The sequence below is a fragment of the Castanea sativa genome, chromosome 11, assembly GCF_040712315.1.
Source record: "Castanea sativa cultivar Marrone di Chiusa Pesio chromosome 11, ASM4071231v1".
In the NCBI taxonomy this organism is placed as follows: domain Eukaryota; kingdom Viridiplantae; phylum Streptophyta; class Magnoliopsida; order Fagales; family Fagaceae; genus Castanea; species Castanea sativa.
Genome location: NC_134023.1, coordinates 58,007,454 through 58,020,820, shown reverse-complemented (window position 1 = coordinate 58,020,820; position 13,367 = coordinate 58,007,454). Strand labels below are relative to the sequence as shown.

At 34.7% G+C, this 13,367-nt stretch overlaps 1 protein-coding gene across 2 annotated transcripts; it reads left to right on the top strand.

Moving 5' to 3' along the window:
- The first annotated feature begins 7,312 nt into the window (after positions 1-7,312).
- LOC142617813 (F-box protein At3g07870-like) lies at positions 7,313-9,123 on the top strand. Of its 2 annotated transcripts, none has more exons than XM_075790774.1 (2): positions 7,313-8,576; positions 8,723-9,123. In XM_075790774.1, the coding sequence occupies exons 1-2, from the start codon at positions 7,420-7,422 to the stop codon at positions 8,730-8,732; spliced, it is 1,167 nt and encodes a 388-aa protein (XP_075646889.1). In that variant the 5' UTR covers positions 7,313-7,419; the 3' UTR covers positions 8,733-9,123. The 2 variants fall into 2 exon arrangements, with proteins under 2 accessions (XP_075646889.1, XP_075646888.1); XM_075790773.1 differs by having other exon boundaries at positions 8,650-9,123.
- The last annotated feature ends 4,244 nt before the right edge of the window (positions 9,124-13,367 follow it).

The following is a 13,367-nucleotide window of genomic DNA, read 5'->3' as shown; positions in this document are numbered from 1 at the left end:
TCATACTCGCCCCTGGACTCACCCCGTCCTTCTCTTGAGTATCAGCTGAGCCTAAAAGCCTTCCACACTGAGTAGAGCACTCCCCCAACTCTAAATGTATTGGGCTTGTGAAGATTGGGCGTAGACTTAAGCTTCCAGTTGGCTTTTGGGCTGCTAGCTTATTAGGGCCCAGAACCAGCTTGCCTTTGCTCAAAGCCTTCCCAGCCCGTGGTACCCATTTAAACTTCTGAACTCCCCTTTTCCTTCTATCCCAAGAAACCCGCCTCCTCCCTCTCACGTCAACCTCCACAATTAGACCGCTCCCTGTCCAGCATGGTCTCCTTACATCACTCAATTCCCCATGCTCATTTGCTTTTGAAAAAGATGGGAAACGTAGCCTAAAACCTGCCGGGTTTTGCTCACCCAACTCTGAATCCTCATTAATGCACTGCTCTCTCCTTTCCCCTTCTCTTAATACCATCTTCTTAAGCTTGCCCACCGGAAAATCCCCCCCCCCCTTGGCACCTGTAGAACTTGGATTCACCGCCCTCTTCTCCTCTCCTAACTGTGTCCTCTTCCCCTTATCTGTGATACTTAACTGCTGCAGCTGCTGTCTATCCTTTGCTTTTCCATTGTAGCCTTGCACAACATCAACATAAGTTCTAGAGTTTTGAGCCTCCAATGAATGCCTATACACCTGAGGAATAAAATTTGGATGACTGTTTCCAACCGCATATTGGGAAGGGAACAACATCCTTCTTAGTTCAAGGCCAAACACCCTCCAACCACTTTTCTCTTTGCCTTCTGGGACAAAAATCGACCTCCTAGACCCGCCAATTTTGAGTTCAGTCAATAGAAAGAACTGACCAAAAGAATTGGTACTTCGTTGGAGAGTATAGGCACTGTCACCATCTCTGAGAGTGGAAAACTGTTTGGAGTTAGCCCCAACCACAATGTTTTCTATATTATTCATCAGCCATTGTGCTGCATTCTTGCCCATGAAGACTGATCTCATGAAGTATTTGCCCCTCTCAAAAATCCGTAACGAGAAATAGCGTCCCCCTTCCTCTACAACTAGTTGAAAAAATTTGGATTCAATGAAAAAACTGCGAGATCCCCCCATGACTGATCGGAAAAAGTGAAAAAAGTAGAATATCTGGCTAAACAGAGGTAGCCGGGCCTCCAAAGTAGAATCAATAATCTAAGGTAGCCACCTCAATCTTTCATGCCCTTCAAAACTCCGAGCATTTCTTTCTTCCAAAATACTTTCCATTGTATAAAAGTTTTCTGATTACCTATCAAAAAAAAAAAAAGTGAAGGCCTCAAAAAGGCTGCTTTCTTTGTTTGGACAACAGTGTAGGGAGAGTCACACTTATGTTTAGAATAGGTTAACATTAGTTAGGTAAATTTAATAATTATTCCAAAGATTGATAGGGGATATTGTAAGATTGTAAAATTTTAAAATAATATCAAGAGACGGTGTAACCACACAATATGGGTTGGTGACACTTGATGTTTGTATTAGATATAAAATAATGGATAAAGGAAGGGGAAACTAAAGAATAAGGTGCTCAAATTTGAAGGGAGGTAAATAAGTTGTGTATAAAAATAGAATGGTTAAAGAAGGCAAGTGGGACTTGGATGAACATGTTTATAAAATTTCAAAAATTGCATTGCACATGCTTGCACGGGTTAGCTAAAGTTGTCCAATACGAGTCTTGAGATTACCTGATACACAGTTCTTATGGGTAAGGTCGTGTATCCGGGGTTTAGTCTAGATGGGGGTACACAAAGTGGCCTTGCCTTGAAGAGGTTCCTTGTGATAAAAATAATAATGGTAATTATTATTAATTTTTTTTAGATAAAGTGTTGCATTGATTCTTAGTGCTTTGCTTCAAATTTTGGTCCCCAAAAAGAACGGAATGAAAGCCAATCTGCCAGGACCACCACTCTCCGTGATCTGCCCTTTTCTTTCCTTAAATTTTGATTTCACATAGATTTATTCCAAATTTTGATTATTAATTTATGCATTATTTTGATTTTCCATTTTTATGATTAAGTTCGATTCTCACTAGCAAATTAGAGCTTTTCATGTCCTTTTTTTCCCCAGGGTTTTCTTTCTTCCTTTATCAATTACTTTGACTTAGTTTCATTGGGTTTTTGAGATATGTTAAGTCGTTGATAGAGATGTGTGTTTATGTTTATGTCTGGGGGTTTTGGTTATTTTTGTAGTAGGGTTTTGTATCTCATTTTTTCTTTAGTAATGCTTCTATTTGATGCTTCTTCATGCCCAAAAGACTTAGAGGATTCTCTCTCAGAATTCACTTTTTTGAGATGAGGTCATTCACCCTTAAAGTTGATTCTTCTTCATGCCTAAAACATTTGGAGTAGGTAAAGTCATCCACCTCATCCCTTTATATGTTTGTAATTTTGCAGATTAATCTGCAAGAAATTTGAAAACTATATACGTCTTCAGAACTTCCTTTTTCTCTTGTTTAAATGGTTGGTTATGTGGATTTTCTATAATGGGTTGCTTTCTAATATGATAATTATTGGTTTTACTTTGTGGTTCAATTCATTTTTGTATCTCAACCATCCAAGCCTTTTGGTGTATCTACTGCTACCAAATTTCCAGGTTGACTTCAGAAAAAGAGAGATGCCAGCTACAAGAGGCAAAACACCTGCTACAAGAGCTACAACTGACAATACTACATCAAGAACAGACAACAATACATCAGCAAGAGGCAATACTATGGCCTCTACAAGAGGCAATACTACACAACGGGAGAGCACTCCAGCTACAAGAGGCATATCTATATGAACTGGAGACAATACTACAGCAGCAGACACAGAAAATAGCCACTTTGATATCGCAAGTGGAGATAATGGAGACTGCAGAATCAAAATTGGTCTTTTTAACTCAACGATAGAAGGGCCAGGTTATTACTTCGGTGTGCTTTTATTAATATATATATATATATATATATATATATATATATATATATATATATATATTATGTGCTTTTGAATGTAAATGTAGTACTTTATGCAGTTATACTTTATAAGAATTTTGTTATATTGTTAATTGGATTTATTTATCTTATATTTTAGGCTGAAGTAGAGACAATGCTACAAAAGCAGACAGAGAAAATGACCTCTTTAAAATCACAATTGGAGAAAATGGACACTATAAAATCAAAATTGGAATCTTTGATTCAATAATTCAGGGGTCAGGTAATTACTTTGTTGTGCTTTTGTTATAAATATATTGTTTTTTTTTTAATGTAAATGTAATACTTTATGCAGTATTTAGAGTTGTGTTATAATGTTAATTGGAGTTGATCTCATATTTTAGGCTGGAGAGATGTTTAGTGGCGTTGGAGATCAAAGTTCAACACAAGTACAACATAGATCCTCTACTGCAGGGCAGGAAATGTGACCTTGCGGTGGGCAGTAAGGTTTTATGCAGTATATGGACTTTTTTTTTTTTTTTTTTGAAAATTATGGTCTTAAATTTGACACTCGTAAAATTTGTGATTGATATGACAGGTAGTTTTTTTTGTAAGTAATCTTCAATGAATTTAGTAAATTATGTATTATGATAGGACATTCTTTTTTTTTCTCAAAAAAAAAAAAGATGGTTTTATTTGATTAGTTTTTTTTTTTTATACTAAAATCGATATAAATAAATAAATAAATAAATAAAATAAAAGACAATAAGGCTACTTTCAATGATGAAACGTACTGCCTAACTGGCTAAACAGTTATGGTTCATAATGATTTAGGAAATGTGAGGATACTTCCCCAATTAATCGGATTTATCCGCTTTGGGGAGCCAGTCCCTCACGGTTTATCGGCTCAGTACCGAGTGTGGAGAGCGTACGGATTTTCACCCTCTGGGGGCTTGACACCGCAGTCCCACATCGGCAAGAGTTCCCTCCCACACATGGTTTATAAGCTTCTGGAGCGACCATGTGTGTACCATTACTAGCACTCATGTGTTGTAGTGGTACACATATGGTTGCTCCAGAAGCTTATAAACCATATGTGGGAGGGAACTCTTGCCGATGTGGGACTGCGGTGTCAAGCCCCCAGAGGGTGAAAATCCGTACGCTCTCCACACTCGGTACTGAGCCGATAAACCGTGAGGGACTGGCTCCCCAAAGCGGATAAATCCGATTAATTGGAGAAGTATCCTCACAGGAAAAATTACAAATTACCTCATATAGCATATAATTAGGGGAAACAAAAAATGTCCAAATTTAAATTCTCTTATTGGTAGAGTATACTTTGTCTAGTCTTTTTGACCTTACAAATTCAATTTATTGCAACTACCATGGAATTTTTTTTTTAGTAACTGTCTTACAACTGAATATATAAAATCATGATACATGTCTTTGGGCTTAAGAGTTAAGATTATTTTCTCTCTCTCTTTGCAGATGCCACATAGGAGACATGCATTATCAATAGTATGTTTAATAGGAAATTATTGGGTACCAATCAATGAGAGTCTACCACTGCAAGGTCAGCGCTGACTTTGTAGTACCAATCAATGAGAGTCTACCACTATGATAAAAATGCATTACATCATCTGACATCCACATCAACTCAATAACAATAGTTGTTCCTAATTGTTTCTAATAATTAACAACAGAAGTGTCTACTGACAATTTTGTTTTGCTGAATATCTATTGATATATTAACCAAAGAATTAATGCAAATGAAAGTGTAAAAGTTAAATTGAAATGAAATATGAATGGGGAAAACGTCATTGTGGTAAGCTGGTAAGTGGTAATAAATGTGATTTCAAATCTGTCTCAATACTTTGATACCCTTATTGACTAGCATAAAAAAAAAGAGTGACAAAACACTCCCCTAAAGTCCCTACAAAGAAATTAAGAATAACCTAGTATTGTGCTACCATATAGCATTTATAAAGTTAATTAACTTCCATCTCAAGTAACATGTCTATGCATTCTTATTGGTAGTCAAAGACCTATATTATTTATAGAGAATGGATAGATGGGGTAATATGGCCATAAAACTAGATATAATTAAGACTTATGATAAGGTAGTTATGAGTGCTCCATGAAAAGTTGATAAAAAGAATGTGTTTTCGTGAATATTGTATACCAATTGTTAAGGAATGTGTCTCCATTGTTACTTAAACAGAGAACCAAGGGGTTGAGATAAGACGACCTATGCCCCTTAACCTTTTTCGTCTCTATGTAAAAGGATTACATGCGTTTTCGTTAGATGAGAACAAAAAAAAAAGTTTGCATAAAGTATATTAGTTGAGAGATAGGAGGTAATAAAAACTTTGCTAGGAATTTGAGCTCTTATTGTCCTCATTGAATTTGAAGAATAAAAAAAATGTGTTTGCTGAAAATTTTTAATATAATAATTAAAAAAAAAACATACGGTATGAAGTAGGTTCAAAGTGGAAAGAGAAGCTACTATGTCAGGCTTAGATGTACTAATCATGCTTGGTTAATATGTCAATAAGAGTTGTTTATTGACATATTAACTAGAGAAAGAAAAGAAAAAAGATTTGAACCTAGTATATGGCTCCTAATTTCATTTATCTATTGACCTATTAACTAGAGAAATAAAAAGAAAAAAAAAAATTGAACCGAGTATTGCAGTGCCTAAATTTATTTATAAAGTGGAAAGAGAAGTTGCTATGTCAACTTAAGAAAGATTTGCTAATCAAGCTCGGTTAATATAGCAATAATAGAGTATTCTGTTGACATATTAGCCAGAGGAAGAAATAGAAAAAAGATTTGAACATAGTGATGTGGTGTCTGATTCATTTATAAAGTTAATTAACTTCTATATCAACTAGCATGAAAAATGCATTCTAATTTAGTAGTAAAAGACCTAAAGTAGTAGATGGGTAGATGGATTCATATGGCCCTAAAACTATATATGAATAAGGTTTATGACAAGGTAGGATGAGTGTTTCTTGAAAATGGATAAGTAAATGAGTTTTTATGACTAATGGAAATCATTGATCATGGACAGACCCAAGGGGGGCCTGGATTCCCCTGGCCCAAAGAAAAAAAAGTAAAATTATTTTTTGGGCCCCCTGGCCCAAAGAAAAAGAGAGAATTTTTTTTATTTGTTATATTTTTTTATACGTACAGCTGCACTTCCCGCTTCCAAAAACTCAAACCTCCTCCTTTTTAATTAGCTTAGCCTAACTAGCAACTATCAAACTCAATAACTTAACAAAAATTTTAAATAAAAAACAAAAAAATCTTAGTTAGCCCAATATTAGAGTATTAGCATCAGATGTTTTAAATGATAAATATTTTGTATTTAGAACACTAAATACCAAAAACACCTCTATACAAGACATTTCAAATGCTATATTAAAGTAGCAAAAGTAAGTTTTAATTTGTGAAAATAATTTTTTTTTTGCAACCGCTAATGCTCTTAAGAAACAATATTATTTTGTATTATTTTGTCTTTGTTGGTAGATGATTACATCTTAATGTATTAAGAAACAATAATTTTATGTATTTATCTTAGTTGATATTTTGTTAGTATTATATGGATACCTATTTGGATTTTTTTTCCCTTATGCTTCGGCCCCCCTAGCTAGAAATCCTAGGTCTGCTCTTGTCATTGATAATCTTCTATCTAAGAAATCATAATGAATATTTTGATAATAATCTTTCTAAATAATCTCAATTACCTATCTAAAAAATTTATAGTCATAACAGGTTTAGCTACCTCCTTCCAAAATCCACAAGCAAACTCATATTGGTTTTCAACTGCACCACTCCACTAACTCATTTGCTCTTGTAGCCAATGCACTTCTTATATATAACAGAAGCCTTAAATTTTGTTCCAATCAACTATCCTTATAGCAATTATAGTTTCAATTACAACCCCTAGCAAATTTCACGAACTTAGAAGCACGTGTACTTCATTTAGGGTGTTGTACTCGTGTTGTATCTATGTCATATTGGTGTTGTATCAACCGTTTTATGTTATAATTTTTAAAAAAATAACTCATGTCATCGGATCATACTTACACTTGTTCTCATACCATTGTCAGTTTACATGCATCCTAGCTCACAAAGCAACACATTGTGAAGTATCACACACCAATATAAGGCTAGAGAGAAGTTGAAAAAAAAAATACAAAACCAAATAAATAACTAAATATTAGTGAGATATTGGAGGAGGGTTTCAATGGAGGGAGTCTTCCCCCTTTTTTTAAATTTTATTAAGATAAAAGTTAAAAATATTCCCGCTAATTTGTTTCATTATTCTTTTTAGTAAAAGTAATTGTCTTTTTACAACAAAACCGCAGTGCAAAAAATAAAAACAAAGCAAAACAGTGCCCAAAAAGGAAAGAGAGACGACGATACCGTTTTCAAAACTCTCGTTTCCAAATTGAAAATTTCAGAAAAAGCTTGAAATTCTGGAATGTCAGACTATCTCCCAGAGGAAGTGGTGCTGGAAATTCTGCACAGACTTCCCGTCAAATCCCTAATTCGATTCAGGTGCGTTTCTAAATCATGGAACTCCCTAATTACAAGCTCGGCCTTCATCAATTCCCATCTCACTCGTTCACTTTCACTTCCTTCCAACCCCAACAAATTAATTGTTAGGCACTGCCTTGATAGTCCTTATGTAGAGCACTACAAATTAATTGACGACGACAGTGACTCATTTGATCAAATTCAAAACATTGAGTTCCCACTCACGACTCGTTGTTTCCAACATTTTGTGTTAATTGGTTCCGCGAATGGCTTGTTCAGTCTCTATGAACAAGAGCGCTTTATTCTTTGGAATCCCTCTATTAGAAAATTTATTACCCTTCCAAAGCCTTGCATTACTGTCAAGACACATGGCCGCATTACATGTCGCCCAGCATTTGGATTTGATCCTCGGACTAATGATTATAAGGTGGTGAGGATTGCATTTCGATGTAGAACTAATACCTCTGAAGAGGCCAAACCACCTCTAATTGAGGTTTACTCTCTTAATGAGGGGTGTTGGAGAATTACTAGTGCCTCTTTTCCTCCGGGTATTGCTTTTACTGATTGGTATCGACCCACAGCTTCTTCAGGTGGGGCTGTCCATTTTGCGGTATATGATAAGGACAATTGCGACTGTCCATTAGTTTTGTCGTTTGATTTGAGTGATGAGGTTTTTCGCTTGATATCATGGCCAAATGGAGCATTCAGTCTGAGATTTGTTTATACCTCAGTAATTGGGGGATCCCTTTCTCTATTACTTTTTGATGATGGGTATTTAGACAACAACCGCTGTGCCATTTGGGTGATGAAAGATTATGGCATTGTTGATTCTTGGACTAAACTGTTTGCCGCTGATCTCAACAAAGAAATTACAAGGGTATTAGGTCTCCAGAAGAATGGTAGTATATTAGTGGAGGCAAAATTACCAAGAGGTTGGGGGCTCTCTTCATATGACCCTAAGAGCCAACAAGTTAAGAATTTGGGGATCTGTGGTAGGCCAGAATATTTTCATGTTGATAATTATTTGGAGAACCTTGTCTTACTCGACAAACCGAATGATGCAGTTTCCGAAAGGGGAGTGTGCAGGGAGAGGAAATGCAGGTAAAAGCTTGATTCAACTCAAAATTTCAGCATTTACTTTTCTCAGTTCTATCTTTTTCTTGGTATATACTAGATACTGCTGTGTGGCTATAAGTAAATACTTTCAGACCTCAATATACTGCTCTCAGATGTTAATTTGTTATCAGCTTGATATAAAGAGTGGTCAGAAGTTCCAGAGATCAGTTGCTTGTGCTCTTTAGTGGATCTCTTTTTGCTTGGTCTCAGGCTTGGGGACTCACATCTAGTGATCCTCTCCCTTATTTTCTTTGTTCTTTCCACTTTTGTAATTAGTTTTCTTCATTGTTTTCTTCTCTTTTGTTTTTCCATTGTAAATTTTGGTTTGCTTCTTCATGCATAAAGTGGCTGGTTGAAAAAAGAGTGGTCAGAAGTGTTAAATGCAATTTTGAGGCTGTCGTTGATGATGAGATTAAACATTTGCAAGATGGAAACAGTAAATATAAAAGAAAGTCTGATGTTATTATCTTTTTCTATTACTAAACTTGTCACAACAACTAATCCATATTCAATATCAAAATGTGTTTTACGCTTCCTGTTTCATTAGACTTGCTTAGATTTTTCTGATATGATCAGCCATTGCCTTCTGATTTTTTGTTTTGTACATCAGCACATGACTTGGTATTTTGTATCAATGTACATTCACAAAGTATAAGAACCTATCAAGAGAGAGAGAGAGAGAGAGATGAGGCCAAACATTTAAAAGTTTTTGTAACGATTTAACTATAGGTAGAATCATGACCTTTTGTTAGGGGTTTTGATTTATTAAATTTATTGCATTGTATTGAGTGTGGGAGTTGCATGACCCTAGTGACAACCCTAGGGTTTGTTGTAAAAATATAATAAATAATGGGGTTTGCCCAGAAAAATAAGTACTGTTTTGTTTAGCTGAATATATGATGTAGACTTAGCTTCCTCACTGCATTGAGTTACTTTAGTTGTGTGTTGATATGGAAAGATTATTGATATTAATGGTTCTGGGAGGATAAATTGGACCTTCTTCAGCTTATTCAATAATTTTTTTTTTTTTTTTTTGGCTTTTCAATTGAATTTTATTAGGATTTTTCCAAGAAAATGTTGAAATAGAACTATGCATATAGAATAGGCTTTTCATTGGGCCTCACCCCTTAATGTGTCTGTAAAACTTTTATTTTACTGATAAAATAAAGTGTAGGATTGGATTTTTTTGATTGTTACACAGTCCGGTCTACTCTAGGGAGAAAATCAGATCTATGGTTATGTTATATAAAAGGAAGATGATGAAAGTGTAAGCACTATGGTTATGTTTGTTTCATGGATGATCAAGGGAAAGAAAGTGTGTTTCAGGAATATTTTCTGTTCTTTTGGTGGTAGGAACTTGGCCAATCCTGTAACATAGGATTTTAAAAAGTAGCAAAACATGTTGCACTGGCATAGAAGGCAACCTTTAAGTTATTAATGAGAGTTAGGCAACTTCTAGGTTATTCATGGTGCTGTCCATTTTGTAGTGGAATATGAGCACAAGCCCGGTGGCCCTTGTGGCCCATTGGTTTTGTCATTTGATTTGCGTGATGAGGTTTTCATGTGATACCATTGCCAAATGTTACATTCAAATGGACTGACAATGTTCATACCTCAGTAATTGGGGGATTGCTTTCTCTATTATTTTATTATGGTAGGCATGCAGACAACAAGTGTTGTGCCATTTGGGTGATGAAAGACTATGGAGTTGTTGGTTCTTGGTCTAAACAGTTCACTGTTGATCTCAACGGAGGAGGAGAAATTATAAGGGTATTAGGTAAAGAATGGTAATATATTAGTGGTGGCAATATTATCAGGACCATCTCATTGTGAGCTCTCTTCATATGACCCTAAGAGCCCTAAGAGCAAACAAGTTAAGAATTTGGGGATTTGTGGGAGGTCATACGATTTTCATGTTTATAATTATATGGAGCTCGACAAACCAAATGAGACAGTTTTCAAAAGGAGAGTGAGCAGGAAGAGGAAATGCAGGTATAAGCTTGATTTAACTCAAAATGGGTATTTTTGTTAAGGAATGTGTCTCTGTTGTTACTTTACGTTGTTAAATGGAGAACCAAAGGGATATATTATCCTACGAGGGGATTGAGGTAAGGTAACCCTCTCTCCTTAACCTTTCTCTTCTTTGTGCAGAGGGGACTACATGCATTTGCATTAAGTGAGGATTGAAATAAGTTTGCATGAGTGGTCATTTGTATTAGAGCTCCAAAAATTACTCACTTTCTTTGCGTATATCAAGTCTTTAGCCGAACATCCATGAATAAGTGCATAAAAATCCAAGATATCCTTAGACAATATGAAGACGCCTCATGTCAAAAATTAAGCAATAAAAAAATAATTTTCTTTAGTGAAATATATTAGTTGAGGGATCGAGTTTGGCTATATACTTGGTTGTAGCCTAATGTTATAATTAACAATATGAAGATGACATATGTTCAGTTACCAAACCACACTGAAGTGATTGTATACAATTATTTTAAGTGAGTCATGTGTATTGCACATGACAAAGACACACGTCATCTTCCTATTATTGGTTATTGCAGGCTACAACGAAGTTTGTATCCAAACTTTGTTCTTAATTGAGAGGCAAGAGGAAATCAAAATCTTGCTAGGAGTTTCAACAATGAAGTGGTATGAAAAATATGAATTTGACAATAAAAAAACAAGCATTTATGTGAACGGGTATGGACCACGAAAGAAGCTTCAAAAGTGGAAAAAGAAGCTGTTATCTCAAGTGAAATTCTAATCAGGTAGTGGCTTAAGCCATTTCTACATTCGCTATTAGTTGTTTTAAGGTCTAAAAGGAAGTATGCACAGAGTTTGAGTCCTAAAATGTGAGAATTCCAGTAGGGTCATATGGACAAAGGAAAATCAACTGCTTTAGATGGGACAAAATATAGGTTTTCAAGTCAAAAGCGGGAATGGGATTATAGGCACTTTATGAGTTTAATTTAGCTTTATTAGCAAAGTAGGGTGGCAGTTAATGAATGATAGCAGTTCACTTCTTTATAGAGTAACAAAGCCAGATATTTTCTAACAAGCAATTTTATGGAGGCGAATCTGAATGACGCTGGGTCATATGCTTTTTTTTTTTTTTTTGGGTAGAAAATGCTACTTATATAGAAAAACTAAAGAGGAAAGTCAGATACAGATTCAGAGGGCATACCCTCTCATCATACAAACTAGTACAAACATAAAGGAGAAGTAAAGATAAATTCACATGAGGACTGCCAAAATAAATGAAAGCCTTGGTCGGTGCTCAATCCCTTCCTAGCCAGTAAGGCTGCACACTTGTTGGCTCCACCCCGAAGCTGCAGTGAACTCACTAATTGATCAATGATTTTAAGTTGCTGTGGAGGTGGGTGTACAATATTTCTATCCTCAATTTGGGTGTTTTGCCTTGACTTTTTATAAAATACCTATTAAATTTCAACTAATCTGATAGTTTTTTTTTTTTTTTTTAAATCTAAATTTGAAACGAAAATTAAAAACATCAAAAATACTTGCAAACTTTTGATGACAAAACATACCGTCTATAAAAAGTTATGGTTCATAATGATTTAACAAAAGTTACGATTTATCCCTTAGGTCTAATCCTATCATAATATAGTATTGTTTAGTCATATAATAATAAAAAATGATATCTAATTGTTTTAAATTCTTCTTTTGATACTATTTACTAAAAAAAGTGTTATAATATTTTAAGCATTTTGACAAATGATATGTGTTTTGTAGTTGTTATCATTTTTTGATAATCAAAATTGTTAAGCATATTTAGATGCTAGATGTAGCTATAAAATATATAATATATAAAATAAAAAAACGTTTGACTATTTTTTGATGTTATAATATTTGTCAAGTAAACTTCAAACTTTTTCATAATTTAATACATCATTATTATTCTATTATATATTTTTAATTGATTTTAATTATACTTTATATTTAAATATCTATTAAAAACTTACCAAATCATATTCCATTTTTAAAAAATATGTAATAAATACTTATTAATTAGAGGTGTCCAACCAAACCTGGTACCCAACCAATCCGATCAATTCGGGCCTAAAACTAGCCAACTTGACGCTAGTGACCATCAATGGCAGGTCTTTGCCCCCAAAACCTAAGATCGACAAGTCTGTTGACGGGTATGAGTATGGAAGATCAATTTCCAATCGACCTAACCATCTACCCAATGGAAACCAGCAAATTTTGGCAAAAAATGGCCTATGTATGCAAAATCCAACAATGTTTCATACAATCTAAAATCGACCAAGACTCGAACAAAAATAAAAGACATCCAAGTCCAACCACTCAAATTGCCTCCTTCTATTGGTCAGCAACAGGTCTAGGTATGGGAGACCTGAAGTGATTAGGTTGGTTCTGGGTTGGACATAAATCTGACCCGGACCAACTTATGGACAGCCCTACTATTAATAATAACCATAATTATTAAATTTTACAATTAGACAAAAAATAAAAGAGTGAAACAATTAATTGAATCATGTAAAACTTTACCATGCACTGTCTCTATTCTTTGTTTTAAATCTCATACCCTCTATTCATTCCTTCCTTCCTTCCTTTCTTATGCCTGTTTGTTTCTTAATTCTTTTATAAAAGAAAAAAAAAGAAAAAAAGAAAAAGAAAAGGAGATTGTTCTTTAAAAAAAAAACACACAAAACCAAATAAATATTAGAGGTTTCAATGGCGGAAGTCTTCCCCCCTAAATTTTTGTTAGTAAAAGAAAAAACTTGGCGCTAA

Coding starts and splice junctions, on each gene's coding strand:
- LOC142617813 (XM_075790773.1), top strand. CDS start 7,420: ATGTCAGACTATCTCCCAGAGGAAGTGGTGCTGGAAATTCTGCACAGA. Junction 8,577..8,649: donor TGCAGGGAGAGGAAATGCAG/GTAAAAGCTTGA, acceptor GGTATATACTAG/ATACTGCTGTGTGGCTATAA.